The sequence below is a fragment of the Pelophylax lessonae genome, assembly GCF_965119305.1.
Source record: "Pelophylax lessonae genome assembly, chromosome: 6".
NCBI classification, from domain to species: Eukaryota; Metazoa; Chordata; class Amphibia; order Anura; family Ranidae; genus Pelophylax; species Pelophylax lessonae.
The window spans coordinates 200,265,846-200,287,650 of record NC_138773.1 but is presented as its reverse complement, the minus strand read 5'-3'; the positions used below and the strand labels follow the sequence as shown (position 1 = coordinate 200,287,650).

The following is a 21,805-nucleotide window of genomic DNA, read 5'->3' as shown; positions in this document are numbered from 1 at the left end:
TCCTGTGGAGAAATGTCGGCTGAGCTGTTTCCTCTTCCGCCTCACAGCATCCAGGCTGAGTGGAGAGAAGACCTGAGCACTGTGAGCAGGAGAAGATAGATCACTCCGCCAGGGAAGGCAATATGCAGAGAATCCTATGCAGGGCAGTCACTGAATTGACATGCGCCCGAAATAGGAGAAGTAGTCCCTCCCACACCTACCAGCACATCACTGCAGAGGGGCCCAGAAAAACGAAAAACACACCCAGCTAAGTCATTAGGAGGGGGGTGCTGCCTGGTTTTAATTAAGGCTTTTTTTTTTATTCTGCACTGTGTGTTTGATTTTAGATTGCCCGGGCCCCCCTGCTGAGCTGAGCACTCCAGGCCCGGTACAACAGGGCCAGTTGTACTGGCTTATCAGCGGCCCTGGTAACACATACTGCAATTCTGTAAAGTGAGTCTGTGGTCTTACCTTCCAAAATGGCCCAATATCCATAGAATATTCTCTGTATCTTTACAACATTTGGAATTTTATACCTTGGGACACTCTGGGTTGCATTTGCTAAAACTGGAGAGTGCAAAATCCGGTGCAGCTGTGCATGGTAGCCAATCAGCTTCTAACTTCAGCTTGCTCAATTAAGTTTTGGAAGCTGATTGATTTCTATGCAGAGCTGCACCAGATTTTGCACTCTCCAGTTTTAGTCAATCAACCCCTCTGGTATTAGTTACTGACCATACTTCTGGCATGGAGATTTTTGCCCACCTCCTGCTTCCTCTCATTACATTTCTATTATTTATCAAATGCAATGGTGGGCCTCACTGGCCAATATTAAGGCTATAATAGTAGAAGGCAGCTGGCTGGAGTTTAACCATGGAGACTATACTGGATAGTTGTGTTACAGAACACTGGTATAATTGTGAGTTTTGTGTCACTGCAATTATAATACAAAGACGTGATCAAGTGCTTGAAGGGGCCTGATTTTGGGGCCTGGGCCACAGAGTTAGTGCATTCTCTCAATTGTTTTTCACATTTATTGACTTATTTTTCAGGAATACTACAATATAAGTTCAGCTATGTTGAGTGATTTAATGAAGGATATTGCAACAGAAAACTTAGACGCTCATATCTATTTACACATGGAAGAAGAGCAAATAAAAAGAGAGTTTAAACCTCTACATGTTTGGATTACCAGGTATGAAAACCAGGATTTCAAACTTTGTTGTGTTCCCGGAAATAAAATAAACCCATGGGGTTAATTTGCTAAGAATACCCAATCACCTATAAGATAATTTGTGCTTCACCACATTCACCTGTGCTAAGGGAAATTTCCCTTGCCAAGTGAATAGCTTATTTACCTTTACTAAACCAACCCCAATGTCTCACTAAATATGCTGTAATAGAAACAGAGTTATATCAAACTAAATATGGCCTTCATGCCACCTACAGTATATATTTATTAAAGGTTGTTTCAAGGATATCTTATAATTGCTGTCAGTTGCAGGGCACTTACTAGGGGGGAAGATGCTTAGCTACACTACAGAAGAAGGAGAGCAGGGGGTGTGTTTGTACATGAAAACACACTTAATACCCCAAAACAATATATATTTTCTGAAAGCAGATACCCTATAACAGCGACGGCGAACATATGTGCCACAACTGGCATGCAAAGCCCTCTCTGTGGGCACTCGAGCTTTAAGTCGCTGGATGCACAACCCCCCCCCCCCCCCCGGCAGCCAAGCCTCGAAAACTGTCAGATCGACACTGCAAGATCGTAAACCACCTATCCCTGCTACCTTACTACCTAGTGGTGGACCACCTCATGGCTTCTGCTCCACACCATATAATAACTGCAACGCCCTTTAGAAGACACAACAGTTTCCGATCCACTGTGTCCTACGAAGTCCCAGCTGTGCCAGGGACTTTCTAAATTGGGCACACTGGACTGTCAGCACTGTGCACACCCCCCCCCCCCCGCTCTGCTTAACAGCAGTGAGCTGTAGATCATCAGGGCATCATCAGGCATTGGCGGGTATGTCTGCACATGTGCTGTTGGAGAACTACAAGTGCCAGCATGTGGAGTGTAGCTGCCTTTTAGCAGCTTCTTCAGATGCAGCTTCTCCTGATAACCTATTACCCATCCTCCTCATTTACACCTGGCAGCCTGCATACTGGTCTCCTGCCTTCCCGATCTCATCCAGCAGCTAGGATTGCTTTTTTTACTTTGTTTGGGCTACCCTATGTTTGTGAGCAGCTGTTTTCAGCTTTGAATTCTATCAAATCTGATACCAGAAACAGATGAGATGTCTTTTGTCCAGAGTTGTGTTTTGTTGGTTGGAATGTGCCTAGACTGCACACGAATTTTCTCGCCCAACAAAATTCTACTTCAGAAGTGATGTCATGTGTTGGTTTGCTTTCTTTGTGTTCTTCACTGAGCATGCCAAGACTTGCTCATCAGATTTTTCCCTGTCGAAATCTGTACTGACTGCACGAAAATCAGCCGTTATGTTGACGGCCAACAAAAATTTTAGTCTGCACACCAGATTTTTTTCGGCCGAAAAGTCGGAGTTGGTTGTCGGAAGCATCATACTAACAAGCCGAAAATCGGCAGATCGGTCGTAGGACGAAAATTCCCTGCCAATTTTCGACGCGTGTGTACGGGGCTTTAGGCTTGTCACATACAATTTCAGTCTGGCATATAATCATATTACAAGTTGAGTTTCCCTTATCCAAAAATACATGCCTATAATTATTTAAAAAGTTTGTATAAAGTACCTGGCTTTAGGCTATGTGTACAATGTATTACTATAATAATTTTTTTTATTCACCGCGTTTCCCCGAAAATAGGACCGGGTCTTATATTAATTTTGGCACCAAAAGACACAGTAGGGCTTATTTTTGGGGGTAGGTCTTATCGTGTAATGTGCTGTCTTCTCTCCCTCCCTGCCTGTCAGGAATCCCCTGTGTGAACCTAGTAAAAGTGTTTGTAAAATCCTAGAATACAATCTATTACTGTTTTATATAATGTTCAGTGTGTGTTTCTATTTAATAATTGTGTGATATACCTTCAGTACAGCGCCGCTCGGCGCTCAGCTGATCTCCCGCTGCTCTTCTCCTCTTCTCATAGCTTTCAGCGGGGATCTCAGCCCCTTCCTTCTGCAGTGCTTAGAGCGGGTCACGGAAGCTCCAAGCGGGGCTGTACCGAAAGTATTTCACACAATTATAATATAATACTCGGCGCTTCCGTGATCTGCTCTGAACACTGCAGAGGGGAGGGGCTGAGATCCCCTGCTGACAGCTATAAGAAGAGGAGAAGAGCAGCGGGAGATCAGCTGAGCACCAAGCCACGATGTACCGAAGGTATTTCACACAATTATAATACAGAAACACACATTGGGCATTATTTAAAACAGTAATAGAGTGGATTCTAGGATTTTACATCTACTTTAAACTAGGGATTATTTTCGGGGTAGCGCTTATAGTGCAGCCCTCCCAGAAAATAACAGTAGGTCTTATTTTCAGAGTAGATCTTATTTTCGGGGAAACCCGGTACTAGTAACTAGAATGTGTAAACAGTAGAGGTGGCGGGGGTGGATATTTTTGCTGCGCCTCTCCACCTATTTCTTTAGCTGTGGTCCACAGGTCCGCACCTGAGCCTCTGGACCCGGCCTGAAGACAAATAGTGGCGGCACCAGCTTGCTTCCTCACCCCAGCCTTTGCCTGCAGGTATATAGACAGGCTAGGGTAGTATATGGACAGGCTAGGGTAGTAAATGGACAGGCTAGGGTAGTATATAGACAGGATACGGTAGTATATGGACAGGCTAGGGTAGTATATGGACAGGCTAGGGTAGTATATGGACAGGCTAGGGTAGCATATGGACAGGCTAGGGTAGTATATAGACAGGCTAGGGTAGTATATGGACAGGCTAGGGTAGTATATAGACAGGCTAGGGTAGCATATGGAAAGGCTAGGGTAGTAATCACACAATTGGCGTCCCCCCATATCACACAATCCAGCCTCCCCCCATATCATACAATACAGCCCCCCATATCACCCAACCCAGCCCCTCCATATCACACAATACAGGCCCCCTCATATTATACAAAACAGTTTCAACATATTCATAATATATAATAATATTTTCCAAATGATAATTTGAATTTCTGGTGACCTTTATGTATTTTAGTGCATCAATGCCTATTTGCTACAGTTTAGTCCCTATTCTGGCTACTGGTGAAGTCTTTGGTCCAGAGAAAGCGATTTGGTTGCACTTATTGGACAATAGCCAATCCATGGATACCCTGCAAGGACTGAAAATGGAGGTGGAAGACTTAGCTTTTCCATGTATAAGACAAGTAACATTGCACACGACAGCTGATGATGATGTGTTTCTCCAAGCTGACTTTGTAATTGTCCTTGATGATGTACTTCTCAAAGCTGATCAGTCACCAGATAATTACATTAAGATGGTTACAGAAGAGTGTGCGCAGTATGGCAGGCTCATTGACCGGAATGCAAACAAGGAAGTGAAGGTGGTTGTGTCCGGAAGTTCCTACGCAAATCTTAAAGCCCTAGTGATGCTGAAAAATGCACCATCCATCAATAATCATCATGTAGTGGCTTTACCAACACAATTGGAGTTTGAGGCAAAAGCTCAGATTGCAAAAAAGCTGAATGTAAATTCATCAGGTGTGTATAACTGTTTTGTAATTATGGCAAACAAAAGTCTAGAATCAACAGGAAGGCATACATATGAAAAAAAGGGTTCAGTTTCTGTATGGTGGGGAATAAACACAGTTTAAAAGCCAAATCCAGCCGAAAATAATTAGGTTCTGCATGGCTGCTGACAATTTTGCATATCTGCTGGCACCTTCTTTCTTTCAGGGACATAATTGACAAGTATCACCATGAAAATTTCCACTTCCACCTAGCTGTTACAAAGCCAAATGATGATACGACTTCCCTAATGCTGACCAAACAAAAAAAATTGAGATTATTAAAAGAGAAGTTCGGGGGTTGTAAAAAAACAAACAATTACACTTACCTAGATGAATGCAGTCTCTGCAGTAAGAACTGAGCGCTCAAATACCTGTGATCACTCAGTTCTCCCCCTCTACACTGAGCAGAGTGTGCTGGCTGTCAGGTACTGCTCTGCTCTCTCTGCACTCACCAGAGTGTTGGGCTGGGGAGAAGTTCTGAGCCAGGTGCGGATCCAGGGTTCTAGGTGGATCCCGACCATATCAGCCGACAGCAGGCTTTAGCTCGCTGTCAGCTGAAAAAGCTTTGGCCATACTTCTCCTTTAAACATTTTATTACGGTATAAGGTAGAGAGCAGAGATAAAAACTATTAAGTAGAAATCTTAATCTGCAACTATAGAATTTATGTGGTTTCAGTCTACTGCTTATTGAAAAAAATTGAAATAGGAGTGGAAGTAGAGTTGACTCAGTTCTTGCTGGCACATTGTTGTCCAGAAGGTGTTGTGCATTAGTTTAATGCAGAAATTTCTTGATTAAACCCAGCATGCTCATAAAACTTGGTGTCTTATGCACTCTGGGTTCACACCAAACTGTCGGTAAAGGTGTTGTCCTTGCAAGAGCATCTGATCACAAGGTACCATGGGGTTTGGTACAATGTGCTATGAAAAAATTGTGCTTGCACTACTTTTTCTATGTTCCAGTGCATTTTGCAGCTCATTCAAACAAATGGGTTATCAAAACCGGCCACTTGGCCATTTAATGCTGTCTCCCATAGTTACATATTCTTACACTTATCTTTTATTTGACCACCCGCAGCAGCAAGCAAAAAAAACTTTAATTTTATATTAAAAGTTAATCTTAATTTAATATTTTAAAATAGTTTTACATTTATGACACAGTTTGTAAACCTGTGCACATTCAAAAATATAAAAAAAAAATATTTCCAATTCTAAAACTCAAAATGGTCACTTAGATGAAGAAGGGAAAACCAGGATATCAGGAGCTGAGATTTGACATAGGTGTCAATTTAAAATGTGATGGTTCACTAATGGGAAGGGACGTTTTTGGCCAACTCACCTCAACTATGCTCTTATTGTATCTCATTTTCTCTTGTATATTTCTGACAGTTGTGAAGGATGTGATAGTTTGGGGTAACATCAGTGGTATTAATCACCTTGATCTCAACCAAGCAAAGATATACAAATATGACAGTTCCATATGGGGTCCTCCCAGTTACTCACGTCCTTTGCTTAATATGATATTTGACAGGTACGTAATAGTTGTAATTTGACTAATTAGTTCATGATTACTATAGCTAAACCTGCCTAACCAACCAACACATGGATCAGTGCCCAAAATATAGTCTTTGAAAATGTACTGTAGTGCAAAGAAATGACGCTCTTGTATTTAATCAATTGATTAATCCTTGCTACATTTTCCCTCTGTTTTCTGCTATAATATCTGTAATCATATTACATTGGTGCAGGTGATGATAAAATGTGGCTAAAAGTGTATTTAAAAATATTCAAAAAAAAAAAAAAGTGCAAATATTTCGCAATAGTTTGTATTCTTGTTTTTCTTACTAAAATATGCACCAATAGAATTTTACTGAATGTTTCATTAAACATTTTTTCAATTCAATGGCAGAAAATGGATGAAGAATGACCTAGTGAGAGAGTGGAAAATTCGAAAGCAACATCGTTCTGGCTTGTCTGCAGCTCATTCCATTGCCAGTGTTCTGTCCTGGTGGCAACAGAATTCAAACAATGGAGAGATTGTTTCGCTTGGTGTCCTTAGTGAAGGTAATCATAATGATTAAAGCGGAGTTCCACCCATTTTTAATAGGTTGGAATACATAGATCTATGTAATCCCCTTTAAAATGGCTTTTACCAATGGAAACTTTTTTTTTTTTGCTAGTAAATACCTTAATTTCTGCTTTATTTCTCCTCTCCTCACTTCCGGGTCCGATCGGTGATGACGCCATTCGGCGATTCGCAGTGTCTGCTGGGATGTATTCTATTCCAGAAATCTCGCAGTAGCTGAGCTGTACTGAGCCGTGCCTGCCCCGCCTCCGCGCCGCCTCCTCTCATTAAGTTGTATTGTATGAATGTATTAAGGCCGTTCTCTGCCCCGCCTCTGCCCCGCCTCCTCTCATTGGTTGTATTGTATGAATGTATTAAGGTCGTTCTCTGCCCCGCCTCCGCCCCGCCTCCTCTCATTGGTTGTATTGTATGAATGTAATAAGGCCGTTCCATTGGTAAAAGCCATTTTAAAGGGGATTACATAGATCTAAAGTTCCAAAAATGGGTGGAACTCCACTTTAACACTCTAAAGGGCAAGTTCTTGTTCATTTTTTCATGGCAATACTTTGTTGTTTTCATTTGTATTGGGATGAGCTAAAAATACCTATAAAAAAAAGAAAAGGAATGTGACAGCTTAGATCCTTTCCTAATTTGACTTTTAAGTTTGATTTATATTTGTGTGGCAAAATCTGGGTGCCTAAATGAAACGAAATACAGTATGTGCCTAGTATAAAAGGTTGGCATTTTATATCATCAGTAGTATTTATAAAGAGCAATGTTATGGTAATGTCCAATACTTTACGTTGTTCCTTACAAGCAAGATTTTTCTCCTGTGGCTTTCTTGCCAATATATATATATATAGCCTTGCTTTAAAGCAGTATTAAACCCAAAATTAAAAAAATATTATTAATTGCAACTTACCAATGATTAGATGTGGTGACTGCATTCATTTTCATTATTAAGGCTTTTCCTTCTGTTTTCCTTCTGGCCATTAACATACCTCCTGTATTAGAGTGCCCCTACTCTGAATGAAGGAGCATGGGGACACAGCAGACAGCGCCACTGTCAGTCTGGGGGGAGGATTGTGTTTGATGTACTAACATATTTAAATACACTAACAAATTGAAGCCAATCTCCAAATTGAAGCCAATACGTTATAAGCAGTTACAGCAAACAGTATTTTTCTTTTTGAGATAAAGCTTTTACGTAAAAACTTCCAGTGCTGAATGGTTTGTGTCATCCCTGTAATTGATACATCTGCAAGAGAGTGAAGGGTGTATATACTTGGAAGTATATCCCCCGCGCCAATGGGTTAAATAATATTTTGGAGAAGATGTTCAGTAGTAAATCTATATCAAATGCAGCTGCTATAGAAAGGGTAGAAATGTGTTATGTATAGCCACAAGTGAGGAGGCTACCTATAGCGCTTGCTGTGAATAAAATATAAATGAGGCTAAATATGTCAATTGGGGTGAATAAGCCTGAGTTGCTGTAATGTAGATTTTTATAAGTGCTAGAAGTGCATAAATATAAATATAGGTAAATGGTTGATAAACACTCTAAGGTGCTAAGTGTGCTAACAGTAAGACAAATTAAAAAATAAATGCAAAAATTGTCACATGAGATGGGTACACCTGAAAAGTTGCATTAGATGCTGAAGTGCCAGTGGCACACATGCAATAAATAATAAATGCAAAATTTATAAATACATCTATGGTGCTTGGTAAAAACAAGGGGCTTAATAGGACATGAAAAATAAATAAAGCTGAGTTAAATATCAGTGCATTGATTATAGTGATAGCTCAAAAAAATTCATAAAAAATTCTCATAAAAATCAAAAAAGCAAAATTAATGGGTGACTGGAAGTGCAATTTTTACAGTGATTAGTATTCAATAAGTGCTCAAAAAAGTTCATAAAAAATCCTCATAAAAATAAAGTTCATGGGTGACTTGAAGTGCAAATTAGACAGGTATTTCTTGGGTGCAAGTAAAGTGCAGGTGCTCTGTGCTTTGCTTCCAAGCGGTCAGGTGATGATACTTGTTTTCACCGTGGAGGGTAGTAAAAAAACACACTCACCAGAGAGAATGGATCTTATATACTGTATAGTATTAAGACCGGGTACCGCTTGTTTGGCCACCTGGACCAGGAAAGGTTCCGCTGAGGGATGTAGTGCCCCAATCCTCTGGACTGTCACCTCCTAGTTTACCTCCATCCCTATGTCCAGCCAGGTTATAGAATAAAAGAAGGCTCCAAATGGTTTAATAACGTTATAAGAGCTTTCAGTAGCGTAGAATTTCAGTGGCGCAGGGATGGTGTTACCCTCCTTTCACACCTATATGTGTGTATGTGTATAGATATATGTGTGTGTGTGTGTGTGTGTGTGTGTGTGTGTGTGTGCGTGTGTGTGTGTGTGTGTGTGTGTATATATACCCCTATACAGAAGTTCAGATGTCATGCCTGCCTCCAAAGACGCCCAAAAATCACCCAATAAACGCCTGAAACAAAAAACGCCCAGGTGTGAAAGGAGGGTAACCCCATCCCTGCGCTACTGAAATTCTAAGAAAATTATCTTTTTTTTTCTGGTTCTGGACATGCTACAGAGTTGAAACTTCACAGGTACACTTTTTAGACCCCCCAGACACTAAATCCAAAGAAATCTCTTTTTTTTTTTTTTTTCAATAATTTTTTTCAATAATTGGTTCTCTATCAAAAACGACAATTTTTAAGAACTTTTTTTTGTGTGAAAAATAGTCTCAGGGGCATGACCCAGAACCCTAGGCACTTTTTAGGGGCATTTATTGGGTTTTAGGGCTTCAAAATGGTGTTTTTTGATTCCATACTGTATATATATATATATATATATATATATATATATATATATATATATATATACACACACATATTTATATATATATTAGGGCTGTCAATCGATTAAAATATTTAATCGCGATTAATCGCATGATTGTCATGAGTTAACTCGCGATTAATCGCACATTTGTATCAGTTCTAAATGTACCTTAAATTAATACTTTTCAAGTTTTGAATACATTAATCAACATGGGAGTGGACAAATAGACGCTTTATGCAAATGCATGTTTATTATTAGTGAAACCATACTTAACATAGGATGAAGACTGGACATCTATCAAAGGGACCATAGTATCAAAAGTCATATGTTTATCAAAGAACTTGTTCATGTCTATTATACACATGAAAAAACAACAACATAGAAATAAACGGTTCCCATTACTTCTCTTTCTTTACTCAATTTACTTACACAAACCTATTTACATTTTTGCACGATAGGGCAGCTCACTTCTTGTAAACATGCTAACCTAAATGTACATTTATTATTACTGAAATCACCCTAAACAGAGCATAAAGAACATTGACATGTTTTACAAAGAACGTGTTCATGTCTATCAAACAGGTGGGAAAAAGAATATAAAAAACCCACAGGTTCCTCACAGATTATTTCTCTTTCTTTGCACTGAGCCAGTTGCTCAAACAGACGAGCCTGTTTACATTTTCAGATGACAGGGCAGCTCGCTTTTTCTGAACAACATGTCCTGAGAGTGAAAACAATCTTTCACAAGGTACGGATGTGGCAGGTGTTGATAAGTATATGCGTGCAAGGTAGGCCATCTCACTGTGTGCCCCTTCATGATTGGACCCCCACTGCAGGGGACAGTCCTCTATGCCAATAGAGGGCTCTGCCTTGTAGCGCTCCACACATTTCTCAATACAGTCCTCTTCATCATCATCAGATGAAGATTCTGGCACAGACATGAGACATGTTATCTTCTTAGGTGGTTCAGTTGTCACTGGTTTATCTGGCTGTGCAAGCCCCTCCCTCTGGAGCAAGGCACAGACTGAACTCCACACCTCAGCTCTGTCAGCCCTGCTCAGACATTTGAGGTCCTTAAACCTAGGGTCCAGTGCTGATGCAACCCTCAGCCATGTGGTGTTGGTTTTTTCCTTCCGTTTGTCCATGTCAGTTGTGAAAGTTTCCTTAAACTTAATCATGTAGGCTGGGTCATCTTCTGAGACCTCCATCACACGTGATAGATGACACAACGCGGGCAGCACAACTGAGCAAGAAACAAATTTCTCTCCTCCTAAAAGTTCACTCACATACCTGGAATAATAGAGAAAAGCACTTTAGTTAGACATAATGAATCTCTCACTCACTTTCAATCTCTCACTCTTAACACACGCACGCGCACACACACACACACACACACACACACACACACACACACACACACACACAAACCTAACCATCACAGAAAACTTTCTGCATTTTTACATTTTCAATACAACTCATTCTATATGATTTATAAGCTGTTTAACTGGACCAACAAATGTCCCCACAAAAACAAGGATTTCAGACATTTCTATTATATTTTGTCCCCATACTGTACACACACACACACACACACACACACACACACACACACACATCAGAACATAAATCCACTCTATTATAAATGACACACACACACACACATCAGAACTTAAATCCACTCTATTATAAATGTCACACACACAGTCAAGACACATCAGAACAACATAAATCCACTCTATTATAAAAATGTTACACACACACACACACAGACACACACACAGACGTCCCCACTTTTGACACAACCTTACTTTGACTGAGAGACAAATATAATAATAATAATAAGAGTATCAATAAATTACCTGCAGTGTTCCAGCACAGTCTCCAACCTCTTCAGTTTATCAAATTCAGCTGCAGTTGGTATGTTGATGTTGCCTGCATGTAGGGCCAGTGCATCTCTCAATGGTTCTTGATTTCTCTGAACACGCTTTATCATTTCTAGGGTGCTGTTCCACCTAGTAGACACCTCCTGTACGAGTGACTCTTTCTTTTGAAGATGTTTGACTTGCTGCTGTTCAAGCTCGGCTGCGTTAGCAGGGCTATGCTTGAAATGACCCACTAACTTCCTGCATTTTGCCAAGGCGCCATCAAACGGGCTGTTTTGGAGAGAAACTGTGATGGCTCGGTGGAGGCTGTGTGCAATGCAAGGCATATGCTCGAACGGGAGCTGCCTGGCCGCTGCAATCATGTTTTGTGCACTATCAGTGGTCACTATTTTAATTTTGAGTTCAATGTTCCACTGTCTGGCTACTTGAAGAAAGTGCTCAGCGCAAACGTCAGCATAGTGTCTATCTTCTGTCTTCATAACGGTCAAAGCGTGAGACTGAAGTTTCCAGTGCGCGTCAAAATAATGTGCTGTGACGCCTAGGTAGCCATGGTTACTGAGGGAAGTCCAATAATCTCCGGTGAGCGCAACCGTGTTTGTCTGTCTCAATGCCTCCTGAACTTTAGCTTTCTCCTCTTCATATAAGTTGTGAATCTTGGTTGTAATGGTGGCTCTTGAAGGTAGTTCGTATGTAGAATCGTTAGATGCGATGCGAATAATTTCAAGTAGACCCTCGTCCTCGACCACATTAACTGGTCTACATGCTGTAGCCACCCATTTAGCTATAGTTGAGGTGAGTCTATTAGTTGTGGACTTATCCATCGATCTCCGCTGCAAACTTTGATCCATTGTGGTCTGCCTTTGACGAGGGGGAGGGGGGCTCTCCGTGTCAGTTGTATGCTTCGCCATCAAGTGATATTTTAAACTCGACGTGCTGCGGTGATAACTTAATTCACATCGACAATAAATGCAGATAACTTTTGTCTTGTCGACAGAACCATCAGACCTCGTTTTGTATATAAATTTTCCGTTCAGAAGACCCCTTTCTTTTTCCATTTCTGTTTGCTGCTGCATCTCTATCTCTCCAACTACGGGCTAGGCCACGGGTCAAACAGGTGATGCGCGCTGCGTTAATCGTGCATTAAAAAAATTAGCGCCGTTAAAATGAATTTGAGTTAATGCGTTATTAACGCGCTAATTTTGACAGCACTAATATATATATATATATATATATATATATACAGTAAACCCTGCTCCATCGCGGTTCCGTTTTTGCGGTCCCGGTATATTGCGTTTTTTTTTTTAATGTTATTTTACTATATAAATCATTAAAAATTAAATATTTTTGTGTTTTCCATAGCTCTTGCTATGTCTCTCAGTATCTTTTATGTGTTTAAATTAGTTTCTATTGTTTTAAAAGTGGAGAAGATTAAAGCCGGATTTGGATACAAAAAGATTTCCCAAGCTTTAAACATCCCAAGGAGCACTGTGCAAGCGATAATATTGAAATGGAAGGAGTATCAGACCACTGCAAATCTACGAAGACCTGGCCGTCCCTCTAAACATTCAGCTCATACAAGGAGAAGACTGAACAGAGATGCAGCCAAGAGGCCCATGATCACTCTGGATGAACTGCAGAGATCTACAGCTGAGGTGGGAGACTCTGTCCATAGGACAACAATCAGTCGTATACTGCACAAATCTGGCCTTTATGGAAGAGTGGCAAGAAGAAAGCCATTTCTTAAAGATATCCATAAAAAGTGTCGTTTAAAGTTTGCCACAAGCCACCTGGGAGACACACCAAACATGTGGAAGAAGGTGCTCTGGTCAGATGAAACCAAAATCAAACTTTTTGGTAACAATGCAAAACGTTAGGTTTGGCGTAAAAGCAACACAGCTCATCACCCTGAACACACCATCCCCACTGTCAAACATGGTGGTGGCAGCATCATGATTTGGGCCTGCTTTTCTTCAGCAGGGACAGGGAAGATGGTTAAAATTGATGGGAAGATGGATGGAGCCAAATACAGGACCATTCTGGAAGAAAATCTGATGGAGCCTGCAAAAGACCTGAGACTGGGATGGAGATTTGTCTTCCAACAAGACAATGATCCAAAACATAAAGCAAAATCTACAATAGAATGGTTCACAAATAAACATATCCAGGTGTTATAATGGCCAAGTCAAAGTCCAGACCTGAATCCAATCGAGAATCTGTGGAAAGAACTGAAAACTGCTGTTCACAAACGCTCTCCATCCAACCTCACTGAGCTCGAGCTGTTTTGCAAGGAGGAATGGGCAAAAATTTCAGTCTCTCGATGTAAAAAACTGATAGAGACATACCCCAAGCGACTTACAGCTGTAATCGCAGCAAAAGGTGGCGCTACAAAGTATTAACTTAAGGGGGCTGAATAATTTTGCACGCCCAATTTTTCAGTTTTTTATTTGTTAAAAAAGTTTGAAATATCCAATAAATTTCGTTCCACTTCATGATTGTGTCCCACTTGTTGTTGATTCTTCACAAAAAATTACAGTTTTATATCTTTATGTATGAAGCCTGAAATGTGGCAAAAGGTTGCAAAGTTCAAGGGTGCCGAATACTTTCGCAAGGCACTGTATATATCTCTATCAAAAACGACAATTTTTAAGAACTTTTTTTTGTGTGAAAAATAGTCCCTGGGGCATGACCCAGAACCCTAGGCATTTTTTAGGGGCATTTATTGGGTTTTAGGGCTTCAAAATTGTGTTTTTTGATTCAATATATATATATATCTACATTACGGTCACCCTGACATGGAAGAGTTCGGTCACCCTGGCATAGCAGAGTCAGTTCACCCTAAACTACATTACGGTCACCCTGACATGGAGGAGTTGGGTCACCCTGGCATAGCACAGTCAGTTCACCCTAAACTACACTACAGTCACCCTGACACTAAAACTTTCCCTACATAAACTAGATTATTGAATCTAATTATAGTGGTATATAGTACCCTAACTACACTGCATATCCCTTTCCTCACACTAATAATTGCAAAATGACACTGGAGCAGCAAGAGTAACAGAAATGCTTCCACTCTATTGCACAGCCTCTCTATTACAGTGCTAGAGATTTGGCGGGGCTATGTTATATAATGGGGGGTGTATGGGGGGTGTATGGGGGGCGTATTCACTCCTGATTGGCCTCTGGACCCCCTAGTCACTCCAATGGGCTTTTACTGATGTTTCTGGGCCAATCACGGCTTTTAAAGCCCAGTTCCTGTCCCATTGCATTTTGGGCGGTTCTGGTGGCCGAATTCCGAACTTTTACCGCAAAAAGTTCGGAATTCGGCCAAATTTCGAACAGCCAATGTTCGGGTCGAACCGATGGTCGACCCAAACCGTTCGATCATCCCTACCCAGAAGTCCGTGCGTCAGGGAACCTCCATTGCTAGTGGAGAACCGTCCACAATTTGGTCCGTGCATCTGAGATTCCCTGTTCTCTGCGGTGGACAGTTCTCCACTGGCAGTGGAGGTTCCCTGATGCACGGACTTCTAAGTGTGTAAGAAACCAGAGTTACTCAAGCAGCTTGCATATTCAGGAGAAGAACTGCAATAGAAGTTATCATATTTCTCCTATGACAGGTTCACTTTAAGGGTCAGTTAGTATTTTGGCTGTGATAAGTGCGATGGGTTGTGTTACAACGTTTCTTAATCCAAATTTTCAGTGCCAAAACCAACCAATTCAATGTTCAGAAGCTGCACATAGATGCATAATGAATTATCAAACTGACCTATTCGTGTTTTGCTTTCTTAGGCCATTTTGGTCTTCCAGATGACATTGTTTACTCAATGCCAGTGCAATTCAGAGATGGAAACTGGAAGGTGCACACCCAGGTTGACATTCCCGAGGATGCAAGAGAAATATTGCAGCAAGCAGCCTCTGAACTGATTGAGGTAAAGTTCCATTACATTTTTACTGTTGTTCACAATTTATTCATGCAGAGTTGATGTACGTATAATAACATAGCCTATCAAAAGCCTATTCAATGTGTACACATAACATGTTTGTGGCAGTACTTGTAACCAAAAATGTGCCTGTTGGATATTGTATATTGTACATTCTCAGACACAGATAAATATCAGAACAAAAGTTTTTTTTTTTTTTTTTTTTTCAAAAATAGCAAAAAAAGAAAACATCATGACATGCTTTTCTGGACACAGAATATAAGCATACAATTACCACTTCCCTTGGGGCTATCCTAAAGTTGAACTTCATTAACCACTTCCCGCCCGCCCAATAACAGATTGACGGCAGGAATGTGGTTGTATTATCCTGACCGGACGTCATATGATGGCGGCAGGATAATACAGCTCTGCTCGCCCCCCGGGGGCGCGCAGAGCGGCGATTGGTGATGCGAGGTGTCAGCCTGACACCCTGCATCTCTGATCTCGGTAAAGAGACTACTGACGTGGCTCTTTACCATGTGACCAGCCGTGTCCAATCACGGCTGGTCACATAGTAAACAGGAACAGCCGTTGATCGGCTTTCCTTAGTTCGTGCCTGACAGGCACGAGTAAAGGAGCGCCGATCGACGGCTTCCCTGACAGGGGGGTGGGTCGGCACTGGTAATCAGATCATTGATTACCAGTGCAGACCCTCGGGGGGGGATGCCACTAGAACCACCAGGGATACCCACTATGACCCCAGGGATGCCAACTATGACACCAGGGATGCCCACTATGGCCACCCATTGCCCTCCCCATCAGTGCTGCCCGCCAGTGCCCTCCCTATCAGTGCTGCCCACAAGTGCCCATCATTGCCATCTTTCAGTGTCACCCACCAGTGCCCATTATTGCCCACCAGTGCCGCCTATCAGTGCCGCCCGTCAGTGCCGATCAGTACCCACCCATCAGTGCCCACCAGTGCTGCCTATCAGTGCCACCTATCAGTGCCCGTCAGTGCCACCTATCAATGCCCATCAATGCCGCCTATCAGTGCCCACCAATGCTGCATATCTGTGCTACCTATCAGTGCCGCCTATCAGTGCCGCCTATCAGTGCCACCCCATCAGTGCCACCCCATCAGTGCCACCCCATCAGTGCCTCCTCATCAGTGCCTGTCAGTGCAGTCTCATCAGTGCTCATCAGTGCAGGAAAAAACTTATTTATTTACAAAATTGTATAACATAAACAAAAAAGCTCTATTTGTGGGGGGAAAATGACATAAATTTGGTGTAGGTACAGTGTTGCATGACCGCGCAATTGTCATTCAAAATGCAACAGCGCTAAAAGGGGAAAATTGGCCTGGGCAGGAAGGGAGGAAAGTGCCCTGTATTGAAGTTGTTAAACAGTTGGGAACTACTTAAAGCAGAACTATATCCACCTGCACTCCAGTGCTGCGGTGTTCTGGAGCTCCCTCATCAAACGCTAACATCACTTTAAATCTGGGTGGCTAAATAATAAGGTAAAAAGGCATATTAATAAGAAGAAGATGTCCTTTACAAAATTTAGGATGGAAGCTTCACAGTTCACCATTCCAAAGCTACAGAAGACTGCAATAAGAAATGAAAGAGTGCAATCAGGAAAACTAAAATAGATTACAAGTGGCATGTCGATGCCACCCGACATTCGGCCTGTGTGTATGGGGCTTTACCCATGGACTTTTAGCACTTTCTCGTGGAAACATAAGGGTTCCTCCACTCACAGCCTGAGCCTATGATTGGCGGCCTGTAACCTTTTATTTTTGGTTGAATCTGAGATATCTGTTTGACAACAGTACTCAGAGATATCTTCTCACATTTAACCAATAGGAAAAGGCTGCAGGCAGCGAATCTGAGGCTCAGGCTGTAAATAACAAGAGGTCCTTGTATACAGCTGAGCAGCCAGTGGTTACTAACCCTGACATTAGGTAGGAATTAAAGAAGAGACACCTGGGGATGGTAGGAGGGGAGGGGTATTTTTACCCCCTCATCTGGAGCCATTGGGTGGTACAGGGGCTCTGGCTGTGAATGAAAAGGACTGGAGCCCTAATAATCTGTCGCAGCAGAGCAGCCAGCCATTAACCCCTATGTAATTTATGTAGGTGTTATTGACTGGCTGCTCTGCTGCTGTGATGGATTATTAAGGGTCCCCCATTATTTACAGCCTTAGCCTCTGATTGGCTGCCCACAGCCTCTCAGCTTTCTGTTATTGGTTGAGGCTGAGATACTGTAACTCTTTGACTGCAGTAGTCAAAGAGCTATCTCAGATTCAACAAATAATAAAAGGCTGCAGGCTGCGGCAGCCAATCAGAGACTCCAGCTGAGAATGACGAGGAGCCCTTAATAATTCCGTACTATATGATGTTAGGTCAAGGTTACTGGCTGGTTGCTCTGTTGTAAGCAAGGAGACTCTCTCCCACCACCGGAGGGTGGGAGGGGTAAAAGATGGGGGGCAATAAGGATCATTACATTACCTTCCCTTACAAGGGGCATCTGAGCCCTCCTCCTGTGTCCTCCCAGTCAGGCAGGAAATATGGTGCAGGAATAGCAGCCTCTATATTGACACTTGGGGCACCCTATGTAGTCCCATGTTCTGTGAACAGGTTCCCTCCACCTACTGTGTGTGACAAGCTGAGATCCCGAGATCACTGGCAGCCCTCCTACCCACCCCCTCCTCCTCCTCTCCTGCAGTCGGCAGCCCATGGCCTTGGCCAAGGGAGACAGATAGACAGGCAAACCTGTTGCCTCAGCGTGTCTGCACTGAGCACATCTCCACTCACATTTTGTCAGGTTCTTCCCTCTCCTGGCCAGGGGAGGAGGGCTAGTGACGTCAGTGGATCACACATGCTCTGGCTCTTCTTGTCACACGCTCCGGATCTTCCTCACAGACAAAAATGGGGCCGGCTGGGACATCAAACCAAGCACATGGGGAATGGGCAGAACTAAAATTTGTGCACCTTGAAATTTTGCGCCCGGGAAGAGAGTACCGGCTGACCACCCGCCCCCCTCCCCACCCCCCAAGTTATGCCACTGGGTTAGTTAACTCCAGATTCCAAAAATTCCACAGATTCCAACAGCTCTTCGGCTGTTCTCCTCAAAATGTATAGAATGCGGGCGCAGCACTGCAAGCCATATCACTCCCCCAGGCACCGACTGTAATGGAGGGGAGGGCGCCGGCCAAATCCAAAGAGGAAGCATTGGCAAATGCGGCTGCTGCTGCTGCTCTTCTTGTGAAGAAAAAAACGCCCACCTGGGACCCTAAAAAATTAGCATGACATTTTTATTTCCCCTACACCATGCCTTGGGGGCCAATGTGCACTGCACACCTTGCACTCATGGATGATAAGCTACTGGATATGAGGGAGCCCCACCAAGTTCATCAGGAACTGAAAATAGATCTAATTAGTTTTGATGAAAACTGCTTAAAGATAACAATTATTCATATTAGGCAAGTCTTTAGGGTCTGGGTGAAATTTAGGTTATAAAAAATGTTTTTTTCAGCTCTTTATTTCTAGCTTTAGGAGTAGGGCTTTTTTTTTTATTTGGAACATAGGGGAATGCAGTTCCAGCACCTGCAAGCACCTCCAGCATTGAATGTATGTAAGGGCATGGGATGCTGGGGTGTTCTAGAGGGTCTGTTGATGCTGAGCGTGATCTGTTATTGCTGGGGGGGGGGATCTGTTATTGCGAGGATGAGGGGGTCCTATGTTGCTTGTAAGGAATCTATTGTTGAGGGAGGGATCAATTGTTACTGGCTGCTGGAGGGTCTATTGATGTTGGATGCTGTAAGATCTATTGTTGCTGGTGGGGGTATTTTGTTGTGAGGGGTCAATTGTTGCTGGGGGAGGGGTCTATTGTTGTTGGGAGAATTATTTTACACCACAAAATGATACTTGGTTTTGTATTCTCTCAAAGGGTCAGAACTGAGAGGTGGTTAAGGGGTGGAACCAAGGATGTTGCTCAGAGGTAGGCAGGGATATGGGGTGACTCTGAAGGAAGGAGTACCTGCAAATATTTTCTAAAACAAAAGCCCTGTTTAGGAGTACATTTTTTTCACACTATTGATATGTAATGAGCATTTGATTTGTTTTATGTAAAAAAAAAAGAAAAAAAAAGCCAAATGTAAAAAACAAGCTTTTTAGATTAAAAACATTAGTCAAGGCACTCATTAACTGTTCAATAAAAATAATGACGCAAAATGGTAGCGTGTTATGCAACTGGGGCCAGTTGGAGGTCTGTTTGTCAGAACCAAATTACTTTAACTAGGCACTAAAATCAATGTGAGTGACATGTCTGATGTGAGTATTACAGGAATAACACCACTTATTAGTATTTCTCTTGATTATTTGTTTTTTGTTCTCTTTTCATGGAATGTTATTCACTCAGGGGACCTCTCAATAATGTGCACCATCACACTGTATATTTTAGAAAGTGCTTTAAAATTAAAAAAAAAAAAAAAAAGTTATTGTTAAAAAAAGTTACCCTTCCACCGTGCAATCTATTTCTTACTTTTTTTTTATGCTAGCTTGTCTGTATACAGTATACACCATTCAAAATCAAAATAAATTACAAAGGATGCTACTCCTACAGATTTTCAAAAATGAAATTATACAGGAAAGTGTTTTTTTTTCCCCAGTATGCATTTATCGGCCATAGCTTTTTATGACCACTAACAGGTTTAGTGAATAACATTGATTATCTTGTTACAATGGCACCTGAAAGTCAGTGAGATATATTGGGCAGCAAGTAAACATGTTGCCCCTGAAGTTGATGTGGTGACAGAAATAAAAATGGGCACTGCAGTTTGTTGTGTATGGGGCTGTGTAGCTGCAGACCAGTCAAGATGCCCATGCTGACCCATGTCCACAGCCAGAAGCACATGGGCATGTGAGCATTAGACCTGGACCACGGAGCAATGGTAGTGGGTGGCTTGGTCTGAAAAAACATGTTTTCTTTTACTTCATATGGATAGCCACATGTGTGTGCGTTGCTTACCTGGAGAAGAGATGACAACAGGATGCGCTATGGGAAGAAGGCAAGCCCGCGGAGGTAGTGTGATGCTTTGGGCAATGTTCTGCTGGGTAACCCTGGATTCTGCCATTCATGTGAATGTTACTTGACAGTTACCACCTACCTAAACTTTGTTGCTAACCAAGTACACTGCCACATGGAAAGTATTCCATGATGCCAGTGGCCTCTTTCAGCGGGATAATATGCAAAAATGATTCAAGAAGGATTTGAAGAATACACATGGTACTGGCAGTGGGCTGGTACAGTGATCAGTCATCTCTGTGTCCGGTGGACACAGCACGGCCCTGCACAGCCATCAGTTGACTATAGACTGGGCGGAAAGTGGTTAAGCAATGATGATTTCCCCAATCCCAGCACCCTTTCTTACATGGCCAAGGATTCTTAGCCATGTAAGTGAATTGTCTGAGTGATATTAGTGACATCAGTGGTTGGTGGGGATGCAGCGGGCGCAAACATCTGCTACTTCCTTAGCAGCCATTGACAGTAGGAAGCTGTCCAAATGCTGAGCTCATCCTTATTCAGCACTAACAATCAACTGAGCTTGTCTATATATCTATCAGAACCACAACATATATATATAAATATATACAGTATCTCACAAAAGTGAGTACACCCTTCACATTTTTGTAAATATTTTTTTATATCTTTTCATGTGTCAACACTGAAGAAATGACACTTTGCTACAATGTAAAGTAGTAAGTGTACAGCTTGTATAACAGTGTAAATTTGCTGTCCCCTCAAAATAACTCAACACACAGCCATTAATGTCTAAACCGCTGGCAACAAAAGTTAGTGCACCCCTAAGTAAAAATTTCCAAATTGGGCCCAATCAGCCATTTTCCCTCCCCGATGTCATGTGACTTGTTAGTGTTACAAGGTCTCAGGTGTGAATGGGGAGCAGGTTTATTAAATTTATTATCGCTCTCTTTTTCTCTCTCATACATGTCACTGGAAGTTCAGCATGGCACCTCATGGCAAAGAACTCTCTGAGGATCTAAAAAAAAAGAATTGTTGCTCTATATAAAGATGACCTAGGCTGGGGGGCGTGGCCGCTGCGTAGCTGTATGGACGTGTGAGCTCGCCGCTCCGCCGACACAGGGACAACTATCCAGCAACATCGGCGTTCTAACTCATCCGATTGCCTCACCAAGGCCCTCATCGGCTTCACCTAATCCTCCGGCGTCCATCGGTATGGCTAGGAAGAAAAAGGACGGCGGGCAACCCCGTCAACTTCAACATTTCTTTATGCCCCATAGCCAGCAGAGGAGCCAAGATGGCGCCGGCAGTAGCTCCCCGGCCTCCTCGAGCGGGACCTCTCCGGCAC

General features: G+C 42.3%; 1 protein-coding gene across 1 annotated transcript in view; it reads left to right on the top strand.

Annotated features, from left to right (window-relative positions):
* Positions 1-21,805, top strand: part of MDH1B (malate dehydrogenase 1B) — a gene marked incomplete at its 3' end in the record, with an annotated part of 52,624 nt that overhangs the window by 11,782 nt on the left and 19,037 nt on the right. The window contains exons 4-8 of the mRNA XM_082261756.1: positions 1,029-1,171; positions 4,166-4,668; positions 6,084-6,225; positions 6,604-6,758; positions 15,285-15,424. Of these exons, the coding sequence (XP_082117882.1) occupies positions 1,029-1,171; positions 4,166-4,668; positions 6,084-6,225; positions 6,604-6,758; positions 15,285-15,424 (1,083 nt within the window). The remainder of the gene's footprint in view (positions 1-1,028; positions 1,172-4,165; positions 4,669-6,083; positions 6,226-6,603; positions 6,759-15,284; positions 15,425-21,805) is intronic.